This window comes from Ascaphus truei, chromosome 8 (assembly GCF_040206685.1).
Source record: "Ascaphus truei isolate aAscTru1 chromosome 8, aAscTru1.hap1, whole genome shotgun sequence".
NCBI classification, from domain to species: domain Eukaryota; kingdom Metazoa; phylum Chordata; class Amphibia; order Anura; family Ascaphidae; genus Ascaphus; species Ascaphus truei.
Genome location: NC_134490.1, coordinates 24,479,881 through 24,504,127, shown reverse-complemented (window position 1 = coordinate 24,504,127; position 24,247 = coordinate 24,479,881). Strand labels below are relative to the sequence as shown.

The 24,247-nt window shown below is 45.4% G+C and overlaps 1 protein-coding gene and 1 long non-coding RNA gene across 3 annotated transcripts in view; one reads left to right on the top strand and one right to left on the bottom strand.

Moving 5' to 3' along the window:
* The window catches only part of SSBP4 (single stranded DNA binding protein 4), a 309,472-nt gene that overhangs the window by 123,503 nt on the left and 161,722 nt on the right, over positions 1-24,247 (bottom strand). The window contains exon 1 of one of the 2 annotated variants that reach the window (XM_075610835.1): positions 11,924-12,070. The exons of the other annotated variant lie outside the window; for it this stretch is intronic. Within the exon in view, the coding sequence (XP_075466950.1) occupies positions 11,924-12,055 (132 nt within the window). The 5' untranslated portion in view covers positions 12,056-12,070. Of the gene's footprint in view, positions 1-11,923; positions 12,071-24,247 lie in introns of those variants that run through there. 2 annotated transcript variants of the gene reach the window in all.
* Positions 5,017-24,247, top strand: part of LOC142501238 (uncharacterized) — a 64,320-nt gene continuing 45,089 nt past the window's right edge. Inside the window, exons 1-2 of the long non-coding RNA XR_012803446.1 lie at positions 5,017-5,281; positions 8,040-8,132. This is a non-coding gene — a long non-coding RNA (uncharacterized LOC142501238). The remainder of the gene's footprint in view (positions 5,282-8,039; positions 8,133-24,247) is intronic.

Below are 24,247 nucleotides of genomic sequence, written 5' to 3'. Positions count from 1 at the left end.
CCCCTTCACGGTGTCAAACTCTGATATAAAGCTGCCGGCTAACGACCTGCGTCACATGTAAGAAATGGCTAACATTTCAGTCACCAGCAAAAATGAAACACATAATTGCCGGCGTCAGAGAACACATTTCTCTTTGTTGACACACAGACCTCTTTGTCTTCCTATGAAACGTGCGTCAACTGTATAACGTTTAAATAGAATTTGCCTTCATTTAAAGGATGGAATAGTACCGGCGTTTTCAACCTTTTCAAAGCCATGAAACCCCTTTAAAAATGCTGAGAGAGAGAGAGGGACAGAGAGAGAGAGAGAGAGAGAGAGAGAGAGAGAGAAAGAGAGAGGGGGTGAGAGGGAGATTGGGTGTGAGAGAGGGAGACAAAGTGAGAGAGGGTTGGGTGAGAGAGAGGGTGGGTGAGGGAAAGAGAGGGAGTGGGAAGAGAGAGAGTGGGTGGGTGGGTGAGAGAGAGAGTGGGTGGGTGGGTGAGAGAGAGAGTGGGTGGGTGAGAGAGAGAGAGTGGGTGGGTGAAAGAGAGAGAGAGAGTGAGTGGGTGGGTGGGTGAGAGAGAGGGAGTGGGTGGGTGAGAGAGAGGGAGAGTGGGTGGGGGAGAGAGGGTGGGGGAGAGAGGGAGAGAGGGTGGGGGAGAGAGGGAGAGAGTGGGTGGGGGAGAGAGGGAGAGAGGGTGGGGGAGAGAGGGAGAGAGGGTGGGGGAGAGAGGGAGAGAGGATGGGTGGGTGGGTGAGAGAGATGGTGGGTGAGAGAGGGTGGGTGAGAGAGGGTGGGTGGGTGGGTGGGTGAGAGAAGGTGGGTGGGTGAGTGAGAGAGGGTGGGTGGGTGGGTGAGTGAGGGTGGGTGGGTGAGTGAGAGAGGGTGGGTGGGTGAGAGAGGGTGGGTGGGTGAGCGAGGATGAGAGGGTGGGTGGGTGAGCGAGGGTGCGAGGGTGGGTGGGTGAGAGAGGGTGGGTGGGTGAGAGAGGATGGGTGGGTGAGAGAGGGTGGGTGAGAGAGGGTGGGTGAGAGAGGGTGGGTGGGTGAGAGAGGGTGGGTGGGTGAGAGAGGGTGGGTGAGAGAGGTTGGGTGGGTGAGAGAGGGTGGGTGGGTGAGAGTGAGTGGGAGAGAGTGAGTGGGAGAGAGAGAGAGTGAGCAGGAGTAGAGAGAGAGAGAGAGAGAGGGGGGAGCGGGAGGAGAGAGAGAGAGAGAGAGTGGGAGGAGAGAGAAAGTGTGAGTGGGAGAGAGTGTGGGTGGGAGAGAGTGTGTGTGGCAGAGAGTGTGGGAGAGAGAGTGGGAGAGAGAGGGTGAGAGAGAGGGTGAGAGAGAGAGGGTGAGAGAGAGAGGGTGAGAGAGAGGGTGAGAGAGAGAGGGTGAGAGAGAGAGAGAGTGTGAGAGAGAGAGAGTAGGGGAGTAGGAGAGAGGGAGAGAGAGAGAGAGAGAGAGACACACACACAGAGACACACACACAGAGAGTGGGAGAGGGAGATTGTTTAAAAAATAACGAGGAATTAAAAATGATTGCAACAAACAAGATATCCATAATGATTAATTTTTCACACAGGTTAAAAAAAAAAGTGTACATTACATAATTCATCATCTGCCATTGTGGCCCTATTTTTATGTTTATTTATTTTTTTATCTATTTGTTTGACCCTTTACGATGAGCGAGTGCATAAAACCATTCACTGCTCCTGGTGAAATGGGATCCCTTTTTTTGTTGTTAACCTTTTGTAAGAGTGAATGCACAAAATTTCAAAAGGTATAATAGGGAGAGTCACACGGAGCAAGGGTAGAATTCGAGTGCATATGGTCGCACGGATTAAACTGTTGTCATTTACAAAGGTCTGGTGCGTTAAAAAGTAGCAAAAATGCACAAACCAAACAAAAGGGTATTTCAGGACAGGGCGAGAAAACGCTGGCCTCATTTGAAATTGCTTTGTTCTGACTTTCAGCATGTATTAGCTGGCAGGTGATCAGCACGGCTACAGCAGACATCATATTTCTTGATCCAGCCATACTAAATAGTGCAAAGAATTGTAAAATAAAAGCAAAAAAAATCACTACCAGCCATTTTTTGTTTGCCCAAAAGCAGAGACATTTGGAATGGATGTTGTCTGAACAAATAAAGACAATTTTGATGGTTGTAAATACTGACTTGGTGTAAAACCTTTATTCCCCCCCCCCCCCCCCCCGAGAGCGGTTTCTGTACAATTTGCATTTGTTTTGCACTTTCCTCTTGATCACACACACACACCACTGTGTAGGTTAGGTTCCCTTTTAGAGGACTAACATAAGGCTTTCAATCATAGTGTACAGAGCTTCCAAACCTCTTAAGAACACATATAGAAAAGATCTGGGAGGTTTGAAAAGCTTGTAATATTAAAATGTTATCTATGAAGAACTTGTGTTGTCCAAATGCTCTAAAAGCCCTGGTTACTGCTACTCTTTCTTTATTAAAAATCCCCAGAGTACCACTACGGTGTTTAATTTATTTAAAACCCCAGAGCATCACTCTTTAAAAATTATTTAAAATAGCCAAAATACCATGACCTCTTTATTTTTAAACTCACAGTCCTACTCTCCTTTGAATGAAAAATGGGTTTCATTGAAAATCTCCCTCTCCATTTAGGTTTTTAGAGTTGTAGCCCCTTTTCCCCATAACTAAAGGAACCACAAGTACTGCTGTTACCCGTTTGGCTGCTAGAAGGCCTGAGCCCCCGCCTCTGGGAGCCTGGGGTCTCGCTTGGTCGCCTCAGTGCAGCGCCTCCACCTGAGAGGGATCCCAGCGTAGCGGGATAAACCCCTCACAGGAACCAATACTAACACTAATCACATACTCGGGTATATAATAACAGGGTTTTACTGAACATATATCACGGCAGCCTGTACCCCACAGTAATTGTACTTATAACACGGCATACAGTACACCAGAGGAGTGTCCCCAAAGTACATTGGGTGCTAGGCACCAATACCCTGATGTTCTTCCCCAATGTCAGGCCCATCCAAAAGTGTACGGAGTAGCACCTGCCCGGGAACTCCAGTACCCAGGTGCTGCCGAATAATAAACAAGGATCCGCTGATCCAGCGACGTTGTCATCCGCGAAGGCGTCCGCCTCTGTGTGGGGTGAACTCTCGCTGGAGGGTCGCCCCTTTTAGAGTCTATTAACATAGATGGTCTGGTCCCAGACACAGACCATAATCACTGCGTAGTGTCTCACCGGTGCTATACGCTAACTATAGGCAGCTACTGGGGATATGTCCCTAGCTATGGGCTTTCCCTGTAGCAGCCACAATCTGATGTGAGTCGGGGCCTAGCTGGGTCCTAAAGGGGGTATCTGGCCTAGTCTGGGAGCCACTTGCACCCAGACACTACCTTACCCCTCTGCGTCCCTGCTCCGACTGGCGTGTTCCTGCTTCGCGCCAAACTGTACTCCCTGGGACTCAGCTGGCTGTGCCCTGTCTCATGATCGGGACGTCCCAAAAGATCCTGGGAGGTGTACTTCCCATGTGGAGTACTTCCTAAGATGGCCAGCGTTACTGCCGCAGGACACCGGCGACCCCGCCCCATCTATCGGCCGCAGCCCCCACTGCAATGCTCCCTGCACTGGCGCGCCTCTGCAACCATCCCCGTCGTAAGGGGGATCCAGGGGACCATGGGGGGTGACCTGGCTATGAGTCATTTATTGTACACTTTATTTTTGGCACAAGATTAGAGATGGTACAGATATTACATGGCTAACCACGTTTTTTAAATCCAATATAAATATATATGGTGCTAAGTGGGACTGAGGCTTTAGGTGGCAATCTTTTGGTCCCAATTTTTGTCATTTTATTTTTAACATATCTGAACCTGGTTACCTCCTGGACCAAGACAGGCCTCGAGTCCCCAAGAAGCCCATGACCGGGGAAATATTGATCACTAGGCTACACGACACAGAGATCTAAGAGAAGGTGTACAGTAGGTGCATAGAAATATTGTGCATGGCTGCGTTTGGAGAGAGCAGTACAGCAAATGTTTCCGTTCCCATGAAATGCTGACGTCACAGCACCCATAGGCAAAGGGGGAGAAGTTGGCATACAGAGAGATGGATAGAAGTAGGTGGTGCACAGAGGAGATGGCTTCAGGAACATGGACAAAGATTACAGCTGAGCTAAAAGGAAGACAGAGTCTTGTAGGTGAAGTGAGAATTCTGTAGTTTATATGCACAGCTAGTATAACCAGCCTCGCACTGATGAGACCAAAACAGTAAAAAAGCCGTCTGTGAGAAGGGTTATTGGCTTTGCACTTCTTTTACCCAGGTTCTGCTGAAAAAGCTGTGTAATACGGCAGGCATAAGCTTATTGGGGTCCATGTTAAAATGCACAAGAAGTAAAAAGTAACACACTGTGTGCTCATTTGCATGTCAGTACCCAGAATCCTTGGCTGCAGTGAAAGCGCTGTAAGCCAAGAGAAAATGGTGAAATCAGAGTTGCAGACCTGTCTGATATATGTAAATGTGCTCGGAAATGAATGTAGTCAGCAGAAGGATTTCAGGGGAGATAACCTAATGGGTGTAATACCATGTAATGGACCAGCATAAAGGAGTACTAGACAAGCTTTTGAGTGTGTGCAGAAGACAAGTCACTCTCCCAGATCTCAAGCAAGACAGAAGCCTAGATTTAGCAAATAATGCTTTGCCATATGGCACCCAATGACCCAATGAAATGAACAGAACCTCTTAACAAATACAGAGCGTCTGAAGAAGAGACTCTCTTGAGATCTCAATAACTGTTGTCCACTGAAAGGCATCACAATCAGTAACTTATATAGAACTACAGTTAGTGGGCACTGATCAAGACGAAATTAAGGTGTTTATGAAACCGACAGCACCTGTAACCTGTCGGCAGCACAGAGGGGTTAAGTAAAAACGAAGCCCCCCCCTAAGTAACCAACACAACTGCAATGTCTTTGCCCTTGTTTCCATAATAGCCATGATAACACGGTATAAGAAGAACGCTCAGGTGCTGATCCTGCGCTCCATCCAAGGCACCTGAGAGCTGGGCAGAGTATAAATCAGCACTAATGGAAAGAAATGTAGAGCCATAAATAGTTCAACAGTGGAAAATGACAATGCAGTCTGCAGTGCTGCTAACCAGACACAGAGCTCATGACGGGTGAGGGATGCTGGAACTAGGGGAATGGGACATTTGGTTGAGGCCGTTTCGCCGCAACCGATTGGTCGCCGTGGTTCGGCCACACAAAGCCTCCGCCGCAGCCAATCCACCGCTGAAATCCCCGCCACCGGCCGCTGATAAGGTAAGTTTTATTACTGCTTAGGGTAGGGGGTTAATTTAAGGGGTTTTAGGGTACGGGCTTAGGGTAGGGGTTTTTTAGGGTAGGGGGTTTTAGGGTACGTGCTAAGGGTAGACGGTTTTAGGGTACGGGCTTACGGTAGGGTTTTTTTAGGGTACGGGCTTAGGGTAGGGGTTTCTTTAGGGTAAGGGCTTAGGCAGCTACCTTAGTGGCAAAGTGGCCAGCGGTGGCAGGTTCCCGCGAACTACACCTGATGATGACACAGTCACTGTTGATATGGGATTATATTTATCCCACCCCAAGTGGGGTGTACTTTATCAAAGCCTGATCTGGCATTTATTTAGGTCACCGGCTCTCCCCAAAGTAACAAGACTGACCTCTTGCTGCCAGAGAGCCCAGCAACGCAGTGATCAGTTTAGAAAAGGTTCCTTGAAACCATGTGATCTATGTAATCGGCTTCCTTCAAGAAAAAAAATCGGTTCTTCTAAACCATGGGTGGTCAACTCCAGTCCGCAAGGGCCACCAACAGGTCAGGTTTTCAGGATATCCCAGCTTCAGCACAGGTGGCTCAGTCACACACAGGTGGTGTGCTGAAGCAGGGATATCCTGAAAACCTGACCTGTTGGCGGCCCTTGAGGACCGGAGTTGACCCCCCCTGTCTTAAAGCAGCTTCAGTTATTTGGCTCGTGTGTAAAAAGGAGTCCGTTTCTATTTTCGTTGGGTCCGTTTAATTCGAATCCTATCTGGTAATCATTGTTCTTCCCATTATCTCTGTAAACTAATACGGTTGGCACCATTAGCTAAACAACACAAGGGGGGAAAGTCTGAACAAACGCCTCTCATCGCAAAAGAGATAAAGTAAAGATGGTAAAAACCATCAATCCTTTATAGTTACTAAGAAAGTTTAAAAAAAAAAGTATTATAAAATACTTCTACTTGTATGACTAGTTTTAAATATGGTGTCCATCTCCTACACGTAACCTGAACATAACACGGACATCAGTTCCTTCTCCTAGGAAGGACTGTCCCTTTAAACAGGATCACTGGTAAACAGATAGAAATTTGCTTGGGATGTGGACTCATGTTCAGGGCTGTTTTGCTGGCTGTTTATGACACGTGCAGACAGAACACGTTTATCCAGATTGCCTAGGAGCATCTACCAACATCTGTAGGTCATTTAACATCATTACAAGCTCCCTTCTTGAGCATCTTACATGGAGAATTCACGGTTTCTTCTATTATTGCCCTGAAACAAAACCCTTGGTTAAATATCATAGGGGTGTTCGCTGATGCTTTCGGCCTATGGTGACAGTGCAGACCTGATGCAATTTGGAACTTTTGTAAACCAGCTATGCAGTCTAATTTAACGACTCCCCTTGAGTATAGAGGATCCCAAAATATAATAAAAATATTTAACATTATATAATCTATTCCTGTTATACATTCCCTATCGGTTGCTTAATTGTCACAGATTTGGAGGTGTTCCAAATGTGCATTTCTATGCATTATATTAATATATTTCTTTATAGCATCGATAGTCTATGCGGCTCAGAATAGTATTTAGGAGATGAATTAAGTTCCTGTCCTTACAAACCAAACTTATTTTGGGTGCCCTGACTACAGAATTAGCGAGGGCCATATTTACCAAGAAGTGCTACTCCATAAGACCCCTTCCATGCTGGAAGGCACCTTACAGCCCCATTCAATGGGTCGTTAAGGACCATATATACAAAGTCGTGCTGGAAGTTATCTTATGGAATAGCACGGCTTGGTAAACATGGGCCAAGTAACTTGCCCAAGGTCAGAAGGAATTAGCACTGGGTTTTAAACTGTGCACACCTGCTTTAAAGGCAGTGAGATTAACACTATGCCCATCCTTTTTTCCTCAATAAAGTGAACTCTACTTTTAAACTGTATAAACCAAAACTCAGTTCAAGGTGCTCCAAAAGATAAATATGGTCAACCATCTTCTTGCCAAGAGGCCTTCGGGAATACACCAAATTTGTGGGAACAGATAAGGGGCGTGTTACAGCCCACAGAATGGACCTTGTGTCTTATAACTGGAATGTCCAGCATCAGGCCATACTATAAACCAGTGTGTTTCAAACCGCCTGTCGGGGCCCTGAGCCAGACCAGGTCTTTGAGACAATCAATATCTTGGTCGTATGCAGAGAAGGTGTGTTCACCTGTGTCTAAGGGTATTTGGTTATCCTTAAACCCTGGTGTGGCTGGTGGACTCACAGAAGAGGATCGAGAGCCACGCGTACAGACGTGATACTGCGGTGCAGACAGGGCTATGACATTTAAAGCAGCAATCTACACTGCTCTTTTTTTTCCCCTACATTGATTATTTTACCTAATTGGAACCGTGGGGACCCTCGTTATTTTCAGCTCCGGGGGAACCCGTGCTTCCCGAGATCCACACGGTTTTAGGTGCCGCTGTTTCCTCTCTCTCTTGAATGGGTTCAAACTGGTTGCCAAACCGCAGGCTAATAGGATTACTTAATAATATTTTTATTACTATTCTGATTACTATTATTATTATAACCAATGCAGTGCTCTGGCATATGGGAAAGAAAGGGTTAAGTAACCAGTGTTTCTACGCTAAAAATGCTTGGGTAAGAAATTTTGCAGTCTAGATACAACATTTTCGGTAGCAATTACTGCTTGTTAACCATTCAACTGGTTAACAAGAAATAACGATGAACGCATTATTTATTTTCTTTTTCCCAATCGATCCCTTGACGTGCACCAAAATTAGACCGCAAGCTCTTTGGAACAGAGCCTGTGAAAATTCGACGGAGTGTTGCATCAATTCTACATAAAAAAATAAATCCTTCGAATGAATAAAAACGTAAGTTTTATCCCACCGGGGAACCAGCCTGTCTCCCAGTCGTCTTCCCATTAACGCATTAGGATGCAGTCTCTCCTTTGTTGTACATTTTCTCGCTAATTGTAGATCTCTGCCTCGCCTCCTCTCCCCCCCCCCCCCCTCCCCTCAAGTCTCTACAAGTACACTGTATACACGTAGCACATTCCTGCCAGATCCATCAGAGTAGACAAGGCAGGAAAAACCAGGGAGGCTGGAGGCTCAAACAATGAGCAGAAGAGCCTCCCCCCCCTCTCCTCAGTCAGACCCTGCAGTTCATTTCAGGAGTCAGTGACTTATTTAAATGAAATATGACTAATCCTCTCTGTGACAGATGTCACCAATTTAGCAAGCGGGAGCAGCAGACATAGTTGCTTCATTTGCAAGCGGCCCCTACATAATGATTAGATGGGCAGGGATGTGTCAGTTCTGAAAGGCAGAGTAACTTCCCTGCTTTGCGGACCACATTTTTTTTTTTTTAACCTTGTGAGGTCTGTTTTACTGTATGATCTGTAGATTGGATGCAACCCTGTGATCTTCGTTAATGGACAAAGCATGAGCATTTCCCGTCGTTTTAGTGCCACACAAGCTTTTGAGATCCTAGAACACCCTCACAGGCTAACAATAAACTTAATATTTATTGAGCACAGAACGTCTGCCCCCAAAGAGCTTGCAATCTATGTCAGTCATAAGGCGCTGCACCCATTCACTGCCAAAGGCGCGGGCCGTGCATTGTGACGCATGTCTTAAAGAGCGTAGGCACGGAATGTCGGGCTGTATGTGTACTAGGAAGGTCCCAATGCAGACAGTGCAAGTCATCCATGTGCAGCAAATGACATCACATCATCATCTGATCAACACACAAATCAATACAAATGGCGACTTCTGGGTGAGATCTTAAGGTCACAGTTTTCCCCATCAATAATTCCTGCTTGGCCTGCAAACCATTACAAGGATCTGGCAGTGCAATTTCAGTGCAGCGCAGTTAAAAGTGCAATTTATCGCTTTGGATCGAACCTCCTTTCTGCGAAACCCTGTTTTAAATCGTGTGCGGGAAGTAATGATTAATGGTGTATCTCGTTATTAACCCCCTCGCTGCTGGCGGGCCTGCACAGCACTGGGACACAATGTTGAATATTTATTTCGAATACGGTACGCAGAACAGTAGGATATCCGTGCTCAGCTCTGTCATTTTCCCCCTGCTCGCTCAAAGAACTATATTCGAACAGAATAAAACAAGAATAAGGATTTTTTTTTTCTTCTTCTAATAAAATCCTTTGTACTCTCCATGTAAAACAGCTCTGTGCCGCCAGGTTGAGACGAGAACGTTTGAATAATCCGCAGGGGTTGCCCTGTGAACACTACTGAAGGCTTTTGGCCTTTCAAATAAAAAAATTGAAATATTTTTTTTTTTTAAACAGCTAGGAAAATAAAAGTAAGGTTGGTCATCTGTGACAAATGAAATAATTTGATCAATATATATGTTACTTTAAACGCAAAACATTAGACAAGAGCCCACGGGAGACTGATGGCCTTGGGGGCAGGGTTGAACCGATATCTGATTTTTTACAATTTATTTCTGGTTTCTTTGGTTTCTTATATTAGGGACTACATGGACATCATAAAAGTTTAATTAATGTCAGGAGAAGAGGTAAACCTTCAGGGTCACTCTGTACCCTATTCTCACTATAAATACAGATTTACATGCATATAATTATAGACTGTAATTTTGTGAACCAATTAAATAGGTTTTAGGTGGCAGACCTGCGGGTTGAATGAACACAAATCCGATGCTCTTGGAAATTCTTGGCTTTTGCATTTTTGAACAGTAATTTGATGGTTTGTTGATCAGTATTTTTTGCAACTTACTGTAAAATCAATGGGAATAAAAAGTTGTTCCCTCCAATACAAACTTGTATATGGGATGTTGGGAACAAAACATTGTATGAAATTAGTCTATGGATAAATATCTACAGATCATATCCTAATATGGTATCGCTTCATAGATGATATAACGTACTCTATTTTGAATGGTGAAACAACTTTATTAAGAGTTTGTCTCATGTATTCATGAAAAGGAGAATCATTTGAGATTTACATTCAATTATAATTTTAAAACGACTTTTTTTTGGATTTAACTGTTTTTTGTTATACAGTACAAATCTTTTACAAAGTTTACTGCCAGAAATTCCTCCCTGTGCGGAAAGTGATCACTCTAAACCTTTGGTGAGTGGTATGTATACCCACTGGATAGTCCTGTGGACTTGCAGGACTTCTTAAAACAAACTGAACCATGAAGAATACATTTCTTGCTAAAGATTATGATTTGAAGACTGTAGAAACTCTATTTTGCCGGGCAAGAAATACATGGAGACCATCTCTTTTGGTACCATGAATGATTGGAAGAAAGACGAACTAAGGTTTTGTCAGGAGTAGCCAACACCAGTCCTCAAGAGCCAACAGGTCAACTTTTCAAGATATCCATGCTTCAGCACAGATTGAGCCACCTGTGCTGAAGCAGGGATATCCTGAAAACCTGACTTTTTGGGGTCCCTGGAGGACAGGAGTCGGCCACCCCTGGTTTAGATCTACTTATCCACTTACAAATAAATATATTTCTTTAAATACTGAAAAGTTTGACGGTTATTGATAATGCCAAATCAGCATAACAAAGTACTCTTGCTTTAAATAACGGAGAGGTAAAAAATATTAAGGGCCAACTGGTATGTAACTATTCCAGCTCTGAGAAACAAGAACGTCTTCGACCTGTTGGGAACGTTGTCGTGGTCATGCATGTAAATGTACAGATAAAGTACTAACTTGTACACCACAAGGAAAATATATGAGTTATGGTTAGACCTTTCATGACCTGCCAGAGTGACTACGTGGTATACGTAACGGTGGCCTTGAGCGTTACAATCTATAGGTGAGACTGTGAGAATGACATGTAAGAATTGCTGAACATGAGGGCTATTGTGAAGAAACATGCTATGGTGGAACTGTATCTGGAGGCACACCGGTCTCATCCATCTACTTTAAGATTTATGGGAATAGATCGGGTCACCCCCTTTGGAAAAAAAGGACAGATTGAAATTATTGTTTCAAAAATAATCCAGATGTATTTCTGTATTGGGTACCCCAACACCATGTGGATTAAATGAAATTAGAGATTTTTCACTTTTTTAACAAACTAATTTTTGTAGTTTTCATATAGACTATAGGAGTTGGCAAATGTTTTGCCGATTTTGCCTTTATTACAGCATGTATTAGATTTTTTTCTTTAAAGCAGCAGTCCAAGCTAACCCCCCCCCCCCACTTTAATACAGTATGTGCATCAATACAATCAACACAATGATAAGTAATTAGCTATATTGCCGATCGAGCCATTCTCCTGTGATCGATCAGTGAAGATTCGGCTTGGGGGTTCACTAAATGACTGTCAGTGCAGCAGAAGAATATATATACGAGATATATATATATATATATATATATATATATATATTTACAGTAGATATAGATATACTGTATATATATTCCTGGACATTATCTCATGGTGAAACCCTGGGATTGTCTAAATGTTGCCTCTGGTGAAACAGGGATAATTATATTGTAATTCAAGTAATTAAAGATGTACATTTGTATACCAGATAAGACTCTCTCCAGTGGGTAGTGTGCACTGGGACAGGTTGTGCAACAAGGTTGGTAATCTGCTTCAGAGCAAAAGTCTCGCCTAATCACAATTTGAGTGTTTTATTTGGTTGTTTTTTTTTACTTACCTGAACCAGGCAGGATACACAATCGCCCGACTCCCAGAGACCTCCCAGCTCCCAAGCGGCAAAGGGTTCTGTCCAGTAGGGCCAAGACTTGACCCAGCGCCAAAAAAAGTTGTGACCACCAGGAGATGACATTATGGCTTTCTAATGGTTACCCCAACAGTCATATTGGAAGTTTATTTTTAGAAACTACAAATTAAAATCCTTTTTTATACCAGGAACTAAGGGGCCCAAGAGGTCAGGTGATCATGGGTAAATTGGGAGAGAGCCCTAGTTCAGGAAAGGTTAAGTAAGCCCTTCGCTGCCCTAATGACACAATTCATGAAGTGTCAGACCAGAGGCCCCTATGACATACACTTTACGTCATGGGCATTTGCTGGTGTTGTAGGGGCTGACCCTCCCCTTTCCTCTTCACTTCCGAACTGGCGAAAGAATCCATCAGTGCCAGAGGGTCCGTGGGGGAGGGGAAGAAATAGCACTACTTTAAAAAGGCACCCCACGTTGAAAATAGGTCATATTCGGGGGAATTGCACTTTTAGGAGGCAGCGTAGCATCATAAAAATCAGCAGGAGTGGTCCATTGGTAACCCAGGTTCAAATTCCAATGACTTCTTGTCACCTATTTCTACCTTTAAAATTTGCAAACCCCCCCCCCCCCAAAAAAACACAATCAGAACGATGATGCATATGGAGCAAGAGATTGAAATAGCTTGATCCATTGCCACTTTAAACCCTGGATAAAAAAGGGCTTCACGGCAGGGAAAAAGTGATCATCCCCCAATATATAATTTTGTATAGCCTTCTGTCGTCATGTATGATATGCTATCGTGTTTGGGGCTGCATAATATACATACACTGTTTGCTGAATATTCACTCCAGCTTGATTCAGAACACTCTGTACCGATCTGATTCCCTTAGCCTTTGCCTTCTGCAATCTATGGGGGAAAGCTGATAGATCGCATCAAGACATTACCGATCATTTTCTTTCCCTTGGATTTGTTTGGGGAGAAATGTAGAGCAGCCTGCCCAGCCACACTAAAGAGCTTTCTGCTTTTGCTGCTCCCATGGCTGCTATATCCTGCTCTGTTAGGCTCGCTTTGTATTCATAACGGCACCACCATACAAATATTGTTATGCTATTGCTGGATGGATGCCTTCCTTCCAGGTCGCATATGCATATTATGCCGTGCGCTTTGGAGCTTTGCAAATGTGCAGGTTATAGTGTTTATTTAAAGGCGCAGTGCTGCAGTGAGCAATGCGTTATTCTGACTGCAAAGGTGGAAAACACTGCAGTCCCACATCACCAATGTGAGCTAACTGCAGTGATGGCTTTTAAAATCCAGGTACCTGATGCCTTACAAAAGAAAGGGGGGGGGGGAGGGGAAGAGCCTGGCCAGTATAAGTAGATTTAAATTGACTTACACCTTTTAGACCCTGAAAATGTGTGCAAACTAAAAGTTGGGTAAGTGTTACTGCCCTGACCACTGCCACCTCTCATTAGTAGGGTGACCATATTTGTACCGGAAAAAAAACAGAAAAAATGTCACGCACGCGCAGTCGCGCTTGCTGACAGCGCATGCGTGAAGAGCGCTTGCCGTTTACTCGTGTGATCGGCATTTGCCGACTGCGCATGCGTGAACGGCGTTTGCCGGTTGCTCGTGCTGGTCGGCAAACGCTCTTTGCGCGTGTGCAGTCGGCGCTCGCCACCTGGATAGAAAACCGGGACAGAGCCCTAAAAACGGAGACTGTCCCGGCTACACCGGGACATCTAGTCACCCTACTTATTGGTCTTCCTTCACAGAAGTGGTATCCGTAAGCCGGATCACAGGAGTGGAGCAAAGCTTCACAACCGACTGCTGACCTGGACGTCCTGGATTTAGCCGGTGAATTTTTAGACAAAATCCTAACCCCACTGGTCAGGTGAGCAAGAGGTCTTTCCCGCTATTGACTGAGGGTAGGAGCACGATTACAAACCCACAGGGTCAGCTGTGACAAGGCCCGCTTTCTATAAAAGAGGTTTCAGAGAGATATATTAATTTTATTATACATCAAGCATAGTACTGTTACATGGTCTCATTCTCAAGGGGCATCTTTCTCTTGGCCATATTTTTGTTTTAATAAATGCAGCAGTTCCTTACATTTAAGGCAATGCAATCATCCAAACTGCCGATCGATCCGCTCTCCCGTGATCAATCAGCAAAGATCCTGCTTCCCAGGCCATGCAATATGGCCGCCTCTTTCCAAAAAGGAAGTACTGTGGCTTCCTAAATAGTTGCTATAGCAACCCAAGGAAGCTTGATACGTTAAAAAAGGGAATGGAGTTTGAAAATATGCAGTAATTATCTCATTCTACACAACTGATTTTGTATTTTTTTGATTTATTTTAAACACACAGGATTTTGAACGAATTGCTGCTTTAATTAACCCTTTTAATGCTGGAATATGATCCTTTGTCCCCCATATACAACTTCCTGATATGTACAAGCAAAAAAAAGAAAAGAAGGATCAGCATGCCGGCCCTATAACACCCAGCATTGAAAGGGTTCATTAGGGCACTGCCCACATCTAAATGTCTGCGTATTGGGCGTATTTGCCAACAATTAATTGGAACTAAAAGGTTAACAAGACTGAAATCGGAGTTGCTTTTATGTAACATTATTTTAATTTTTTTACCATTACTTTTTTTTTTTTTTTAAGGTGAAATGATATCTTGGCTTTATTGAGCATGTTCCTTTATCCAGACAAAACATACAAAAACAACAAAATAACAAACCCCTATCCCTTTTGTAAGGGCTAACTTTCCCAGACCCTATCTGCAGGACTGGAGGGATATTCCCATTACCAGCCAATCACCCCAAAGTCTCAGGTGGTACCATAAGCAGGTGGCCCTCCATGTCAGTCTCTGGCAGGTTCCTGAGTCCCCTGTATCCAGGAAATATAGGTCTCTGGGTGTCTTGATCTCAGCACAGCCGTTGTGCTCCAAACAGTGTCTGTGTGCTGGCTTCTCAGCTCTCCTTCTGTCAGCCCAAATGTGAGCTAAGGAATCTCTCTCCTGTTTCTCACATCAGGCTTTTCTAAAAGTCCTACCACCATTACTTTTATTGATGTTGAATTTTTATTTTTTTTACATTCGAATGAGCCACCTGTGCTGAAGCAGGTGTATCCTGAAACCCTGACCTTTTGGAGGCCCTTGAGGACCGGAGTTGGCCACCCCTTATATAGAATGACCCCCCTAAGTACCAGGCCGTCCTCTCTCACTGATGAGCCTGGATGCTCACAATCGTGAGACACTGGCGAATTTTGGACAGTCAAGACTTTCAATAGAAATCGCTCATTTTGATTACTTCTAGCGCAGTTTGCGCTATCCTCCCCAAGCTTCACTATTCCCGCAACGCTCTGGGAGAAATTGGATGAGACAGTGAAGCTCGGTTTATGTGAAAGAAAAAGCACCAAACTCGGGACGCGGCCAGATCCATTGAAGAAAAACTGCGCAAACTTTTTACCGTCGGACAAATATCGCGATCGATTTGAACAAACATTTGTAAACTGAACCCGGAACATCGCGCACAGACCAGTCACCGCTCACGTGTTTGGAGTCCGCCTCACTGATAAAAACAAAAACAAATCTAACACTTTTCCATTACAATGCCATTTTGTTGGGGGGGGGGGGGGTCCAGAACCCCTCTCCCTCCTACCACCCCTAATTTGCATTTCCTGCACATACCCCCCTTGGTCACTGTGCCGCTGGGCTACGGGGCCTTGCCGCCCCCCCCCCCCCTCCCTGTGGCTATGGAGGGGTCTTTCACAGCCCCCTGCCTGATTTATCAGCTGTAGGATCGGAGCCGGGCTGCTCCAGCTGAATTCACTTTACAGCCCATGCAGAAATCATTTGCAAGACAATGGAGAGTCTGTGGACACAGCCAAAACCAACAGCTCCAGGGCCGTGCACCCCATGAAGCTCGCCCTCCCCCTAACGACGGCCCCTGCAAATCCTTCCACAGCATTCCTCGTGAACCTTAACCCTTGCACCGCCTCCTGTGCTTTGCAAACATGTTTTTTAAAAAGTGGTATTGCTTTGCATGGTACAATCGCACAATCCAAAGCAAAGCGTTGCTTTAGCACTGTAAAACTCGATAGTCAAGCTCTTTAAAAGAGCCATCCAAGGGGCAATTTTGTTGCTGTATTAACATAGGATTGAAGCAGGGGGTCTCCGGACCTGAACCCCATTAATTTCATCTCCTGGGACCGCCAGCTTCCCAAGATACAGAGGTATCTCAGAGATATCATGCAGAGGTATGGGGGTGTGCCGGTAGCGGCTTTAGCTGTGCTTTAAAGTTTAAAGCTCCCGTGGGCCAATAGGAAGCTGATGACGTCACGGCTTCCTGTTGGCCTGCAGGGCGAGGGAGCTCTGAAAATTTGCCATTGCCTAATCCCTGCTAGCCGAGCGGCAATCGGGACCCCCCTACGGAGGTACGGATCCCTGGATGCAGGGGGTCCCCACTGCTTCAAACCTATGTAAAACAAACAACAACAAAAAAAAAATCGCCCGCTTGGATTGCCTCTTTAATCATTTGCAAGTCGGAGGGGCCACAGTGCCATGGCCCCTGCGGCACAGCGCGGTCATGTGACCGCGGCAACCCGTAAACGGAAGAGTCCTCCTCTTCACTGCAGATGGCGTCCCGCGCTCCATGGGAACACAGGACAGGATCTAACCTGAAAAATAAGCACTCCCTGGGCATAAAGTAGCCACTGCCTCATGTGCCAGATCTCATGACACAGTGACTGTCTCGGGCACTCAAAGGGTTCAAAGGTTTATTGAACTTATAATTTTACTCCTTGCAAGTAATTATATTTGATGAAAAGTCATCGGAGCACAATTTCATGTTTAGCAGTTTAAATGAAGCTGATTTTCAATTTAAAATTAAAAAAAAAAAACAAAAAAAAAAAACCTTATTCCTGCTTCAGCACAGGTGACCACCTATACTGAAACAGGGATATCCATAAAACCTGGCCGGTTGGTGACCCTTGGCGACTGACTGACACCCCTGAGTTAGACTATCCACAGCAGTAATTCTTTTTAAGAGAGCGCCAAACGAATTTTGGGTCAATTTCTGCAAACCACAAGAAGAACAGACGCTTTCATAAGCAGCGCATCCGCAGGAGAAAGTAACAGCACTTGAACAGATTTTAAAGAGAGAGAAGAACTCTGCTTTTTAACTGCTCTTAACCATTTATTCATTCATGTAAAGTGTTAACCTCACACGCTAAAATAGATGTTTTTTTGGGGTCTTTTGATTTCAAAGATATAGATCTCTTTAATCCTGTGTGTGATCCGTCAGTATGCAAACAATGTGCAGAGTCTCCTGCTGTAAGCAAGGCCAATTCCGCTTCGGAAATAAAAAGCGCCATACATGCAACTCGTCTGGAGTCACAAATGAGCCATAAAAAGGTTGTGTTTTTGTCCGTGCAAATGTGTTGCTGACCCCTCCAGAACCTAATGGGTTAATGGGTTGGAAGTAAGGGATTGATTCCTAGATAAATCATTTTTTATCTTTAAAGGTCTTCCTGGTAATTACATGCTAAAAGAAAATTCAGGCATTGTGCAGTAGCACAGCGGTGCGCAAACTGTGGGCGCGACCCCCAGGGGGGGCGCGAGACTGCCGACGGGGGGCGCGGGGTTTACAGAGGCCCCGCGCGCTTCCCGAAGGCACTTAAATTAAGTGCCGGGGGAGCTGCAGGGCCTCTGTAAACCATACTTACCCGTGGCTCCGGCGGCTTCCTTCCGGCGTCGCCATGGCAATGCGGCGTCAAAATGACGCTGCGGGGTCATGTGACGTCACGTTGCTATGGCAACGTGACGTCATTACGCCGGAGCGAGGGTAAGTTGGGGTTGGGGGGGGGCGCGGGAGTGAGGGGACAGCCGGCAGGGGGGCGCAGGGAAAAAAGTTTGCGCCCCCCTGCAGTAGCATAGTGGTAATGTCCCTGCCTCTGAAGTGGGTGCTTAGTGTTTAAATTCCCAGTGTCTCCTTGAGACCTCAAGTATGGTCACTATCGTGTTCACTGACTGCCCCGCACCTCTGGAATGCCCTTCCCCTCAATACCCGACTAGCACCCACTCTATCCACCTTTAAGACCCACCTTAAGACCCACTTGCTTAAACAAGCATACGAATAGCACTGTGGATAATACTGGACACATGATATAAAGCTTGGCCCCCTGCAGACCCACTTACCAGAACTCCCTCCTACTGTCTCTGTACATTGTCCCTACCTACCAATTAGACTGTAAGCTCCTCGGGGCAGGGACTCCTCTTCCTTAATGTTACTTTTATGTCTGAAGCACTTATTCCCATGATCTGTTATTTATATTAGCTGTTATTTATTTGATTACCACGCGTATTACTACTGTGAAGCGCTATGTACATTACTGGCGCTATATAAATAAAGGCATACGATACAATAAAATCTCCCGGTGCCTCAGGCACCAACATTCGAGTGTAAGCTCTAGGGGCAAGGACTTGTGCATGGAGAATCCTATGCACAGTGCAGCTCTGCAGTTCGTTGCTGGATCCCCTCTGGCAGAGAAAGGGTTACCGCGTGGAAACCCGAGCCATGCTTAGAATGCATTCCCCGGGCAAAGCCTCAGCAGGCGTTGTCGTGGCAACAAACCGGGCACTTTAGTCCCGCTCCCTGGTTGGCACACGCCAGCATGGCCATGTTTCCTGCTTCTTCTTCATTACATACCCAGCTTGACACGGCCTATTACTGACTTTACACTTTGGGTGGCTTGCAAGACGGTGACAATTACTACCACTCCGGCCGTACAATTCTGCGGGCTCAAAGAGTCCATGACAACCTAATGCTTCCTTAGTACTCGAGACGGACAGGGAAAACGCTAGAGAAGGTGTGAGACGGGCGAGTGCTTTCTCCCTTTACGGCTACCTCTGCTAGACATTGCTAAGTGGCATTGGGGTTGGTTTTGCAAGTGTTTGATGCTGCTCTTCAGTTACTGCTCTGACCCGCTCCTTACTTGCAGGATATCCTCCCGACTTCCTGCCTTCTGCAGAGTTTCAGTTACGGGGTCACCCCCGCAGGTCTGCCGAGTGTGGCATGACACAGACAAATGAGGTTGTTAAAAGGGGCAGCCCCAGGTAGCGGATCACGAGAGTTTATATTTTTTTATTAAACAACTTCTCGGTGTAATCTGCTTCCTGATAAGGATTCAATTCAGCCTTCACGTGGCCGTTTCACTTATTTGTATGTTGTGAAAAATTAAGATGTTGCTTTTATCCGGGAACATGAAATTCAAGTGCATCAGCTACTTATGATTATCTGTTTCATTCAAAGATGGCTGCAGAATTACATGGCGAAATTAGAACCTAACCCTGGCGCTTTGCATTCTGATCACCAAAAAACATTCGCTAAAGATTAAAACAAATAAAATGCGACAGATAAGAAACACTTGGTCCACCTGGGCCTAGATTCACTAAATGGTGCTAAGCTTTAGCACATCTTAAAGTCCCATTCTGTTCATGCAATGTTTTTAAATATAATGTATCACCCTGTTCATCTAATGTAACCATGTACAGTATTGTGCTCATAACTCTGTGCCCAGTACATGCGTGAAAACGAGACGCAACGCTCAATATATTACTTCCGGGTTAACTATTTTATAAATAAAAATAAATTAAAGCGTGCTGAAGTTTATCACCATTTAGTGAATCTGGGACCTAGTCTGCTGACTCTCCTACCTGCTGTACAACCGCACTATAAGGCTGAGTCCATAGAAGGACAGTCAGCGCTGAGCCGTGCGGACGCTCCGCGATGAGCCCGGTCATCCTCAATGAGGATGTCTTGAGAGGGGGCTCCCGCGAGCGTCCGCAGGCGTGCTGAGGCGCAGGGATTTTCAGCCGACAGCAGAACCTGTTTCTGAGCGCGCTGTCGGCTGAAAACCTCCAATCAGAGCTAAGCAGCGTCAACGTCACGGCGCCGTGACTTTGGCGCTTCGCGGGCTATTGGCCCAGTGTCATCAGTACCCAGCCTCCCCCCGCCTCCCGATCGCGCACGCTGTCTCGTCTGCTAGTTCATGCAATCGCTCCTGATTGCGCAGACGAGCCTCAGCGTCCGCACGGCTCCCCCCTCTATGGACGCAGCCTAAGATTTGCATCTCGCATTTATATTTAGGGTATTCTTGTGTCTATCCCAAGCACATTTCAACCTTTACTGTATAAGCCCCCACCACCTCTGCTGGGAAGCTAGTCTATGCACTCATTGCCCTTTCAGTGAAGGACTTCCTTATGTTTCCCCTGAGCCTCCCACCTCTTCTTCTAACACCCCTCTTTCTCTAACCTATGCAACCCTTCTGTACCTTGTTGATACCCTTGATGTATTTAGTTGATAAACCTGCAGGAAACCTTTAGAGTACTGGGGGTGTGGCAGTAACACCAGGAGAGATCCCATAACCGCGACGATTTCGATCGGGGTGGCCTCTCCTTTGGAGCAGTCAGCCCAATCATCCCCTACGAAATGAGAAAGTGCCCTTTGATGTATGAACCTGGTACGTCTGGCGTCGTTGATTGACTACTTTGCCAGTTGGAAGTGGAGAACTGTTCTCTGCCCCATGTTCAAATCCAGAGGGGACAGTCAATACCCCTCATGCACCACTACTCCCAGCCCCCAAGGCACCTGCCCATAAGAAAATTCAATGCATCCTAGTTTATGAAAAAACATATTCAAATCAACTAAAATAGTGTCATGTTTCTATTCTTCAGGGCACTCTGAATTGGGGAGCGCTTGTCACTCAAGTTTTCGGCAACCTCTAGCTCACCCTGTCCTGTTAGAGCCAATAAAGATAAGGCGGAAGAGAGGGGCTTTGCCGGTGCAAACTTCTGTTCACTTCAGTAGGTGAGGACATCACTCCACCCAAAGCTCGACATCCCCCTCTCCCAACTCCCCTTCAACGGGTCTACCTCGTGATCACGACCACAAGGGAGAAGCCAGAGGAAATCAAACATTGATAAACTACCTTCAAAAACTATGTAAAAATAGTTCTAGGTGTCAGACCTTTGTAAAAAGGTGTCAGTCACCCAGATTTAACCCCCTAAACATGTCACTGCCATTGGTTCATTTTGGTCCAAGCAGGCACTGCATCTAATATCTCCCATGTTATGTTACTCTAGATATGTTGAATTGCATGTCTAATAAAAACTAATCACATTTGAAAAGCCTCCTGCTCACAAACAGTCAAATTACCCATAGCCCCCTTTGCTGTGAAAGGGATCACCCCTTTATGATAACTGTAATGTCCCCCTCTCTAAATGCTGGGACTTCTGGGGGCCCGGGAGTCAAACCCAGGAAGCAAAAAACTGTGTCTCACTAGTTGGTTTCAGATGTTAAAAGCTTTGGAGCTGTGTCTTTTTAATTACAGACATTTCCGCTGTTGGAAGTTGGGCCATTGCAAGAGGAAATAAAAAGCCTGTGTTGTGCATTGTAGCTTGCAAGAGGACTTTTGCCTTAACCCTGCGCTGGCCGCCTTGTTAACCTCTTCACTGCCGGAGGGTCCAGCAACACATTGTGAGCGGGCCTCATAAACTATGGTCATGAAATGCCAAATAACGAACAGCCACTTTGGAATCCCTGCAGTCTTGAGGACCTGTGTGATATAGATATAGATACACACATACACACATACACACATACACACATACACACATACACACATCAAGTTTGTTAAGATGATTCCAAGAAAGATGTTTTTAGCCAGGGTCTCTCAGCCCCGCATCATCAAGGCACTTTGCTTCTACGTTGCACTGTGTTGCGTGAACGGGAGCTGTTCGCAATCACGTGGTCAAGACACACATATCCCTCCCCACCTTGGAGAACTTTTCAACTCTGTCCTAGAGAACCAATAAGAACGTGCAGCCTCTTTGTGAGGTTCAGTGCTGTTTTATGGGCGCGAACAGGCTTCGAGCAGAACATGAAATAATCTACAGCGAAAGGAGAGAGCACAAGATGGACACACAAATGGATTATTTGCCCACTTCGCTGTAGTGGTCGACTAGTCCAGGGGTGCTCAACTCGGGTCCTCAAGACACCCCCCCTCCCCCCCCCCCCATCAGGTCTTCAGGATATCCCAGCTTCAGCACAGGTGGCTCAATTAGTTCTTGCTTCAGCACAGGTGGCTCAATCAGAGTCACCTGTGCTGAAGCAGGGATATCCTGAAAACCTGAACTTTTGGGGGAGGAGGGGGGGGGGGGATGCACCCCTGGATTAGGTGGCAATACCACTTTAAAAAGGAAAAAAAAAAAAAAAAAAGATCAGTGGGGAATATTCCAAGGCAAGGAACTTGAAGCAATCTCCTTTCTTGGCACAGTGAGTCCCCACTTTGTCTTGTGGCTCTGTTTAGGAAGCAGAACACGATGTTTAATTGACAGCAACCTGATTAGCTAACTACAGGAAATAAACAGAGACTGTCTTCACTCAACCTGTTTCCAATCTGCACATTTGATCCATGAGTTTTCTCAGGGGCAGCTTCTCCTGCCTGTAATAAATTTATGAGGCCTGTCAATGTGGCATTAGTGTGTATCACTGGGCAATGAATAAGGTCTAACTACGCTAATGTTCTCAGCACAATGGTTCAGCTCAGTGGTTCTTGATAGCATTGATTATCTTTGCAGCTTAAACACCTAAAATCTGAAGACTAAATGTTTCAGTCAATTCCACTTAACTGGCTGTATTGTCCGGAGTTCAGGTATATATGTTGCACGTAGATTAATATGAAAGGTTGGAGCCATGTAAAAAAAGAAAGATGAAGTGTGCTGAGCCCTTTGTCATGCGCTTCTAGACCCGTTAAAGCAGAGATCCTACACATTTTCAATGGCGTTCCTCCAGAGCTGAACAGTGCTAATTTTAGCTCCAGGACCTCCCAGGTTCCCAACATACTTATTGGTTTAGTTATCGGTCTTCCCTCAGACATTTCACAGGCCGTGCAATAAGAATTAAGTTGCAGCTTCCTGTTGGCCAGCTGGACCCACACGATTTGGCAGCCATTTTGATTTCCCTAGAGAGGAGGAGAAAACCGTCAACTAAACTGGTGGGCCCCGTAAACAAAAATAGGGCAGTTCAGCTTGAGGGGAATGGAGGAGGGGAGTGGGGCTACAAAATGGTTTAAAAAGGTTATAATTCTATCAAATAAAGATATCACTTGTGAGCACATTCACGTCTTAGAAAGGTCTGCAACCCTGCCTTTCACCATTATCACCTAGCATACAGTGCTCCCACTGCAGCAAGGGATTCTGGGAAATAACAGAAATGATGTGTGTGTGTGTGTGTGTGTGTCAACAGCAGCTCATCCACTAATGGATGAAGGCATCCTCAGTGATCTTCCAGGTACTGCGATTTCAAGCCACTCTTCTCTTTGTTGCTTCAACAAATTTTCTGATTTCTTCCTCCATCTTATATTTGCTTGACATTCTGGCCATCTTTGTCCAACAATGGTAATTTTCTCTTGCGCTATACTGTATGCGGCTCGCTGTGATTTAAATTTCTTCACCATTATGATGAGGTTTCAGACTTTTGTTTGGTTTTGAACCTATTCATTCCTTTTCCAGTATCTCTTCAGGTAATACCCAGCATGCATCTCTCCATACTTCAAGTTGGAGCTTCTGAGTTATTTTCACATTTAGGATCCAAGTTTCACATCAATATGTGAGCACGGGCAGAATATATACATATGCAGACAGTAGAGGGCTTGACTTGAGCCCCCAGTTGTTGCGCAGGGACAGCATAAAATTCAGCAAGGGAGTGGCAGAGGAAGGGGCCCATCCCATCACAGAAATTACGCCCGACTTCCAGTGTGTGTGAAAAAGAAAGTACACCCTCTTTGAATTCTATAGTGTTTTACAAATCAGGACATAATAACAATCATCTGTTCCTTAGCAGGTCTTAAAATTAGGTAAATACAACCTCAGATGAACAACAACACTTGACATATTATACCGTGTCATGATTCAACAAAAATAAAGCCAAATTTGAGAAGCCATGTGTGAAAAACTAAATACACCCTTACTGCTTCCATAGGAATTAAGATGCTAAGTAGCAGACAGGTGCTGCTAAATGCCCTTGATTAACTGATCATCAACAAGTGCGACCACCTCTATAGAAGCCGAAGTTTTAGCAGTTTGCTGGTCTGGAGCATTCAGGTGTGTGTTAACACAATGCCAAGGAGGAAAGACATCAGCAATGATCTTAGAAAAGCAATTGTTGCTGCCCATCAATCTGGGAAGGGTTATAAGGCCATTTCCAAACAATTTAAAGTCCATCATTCTACA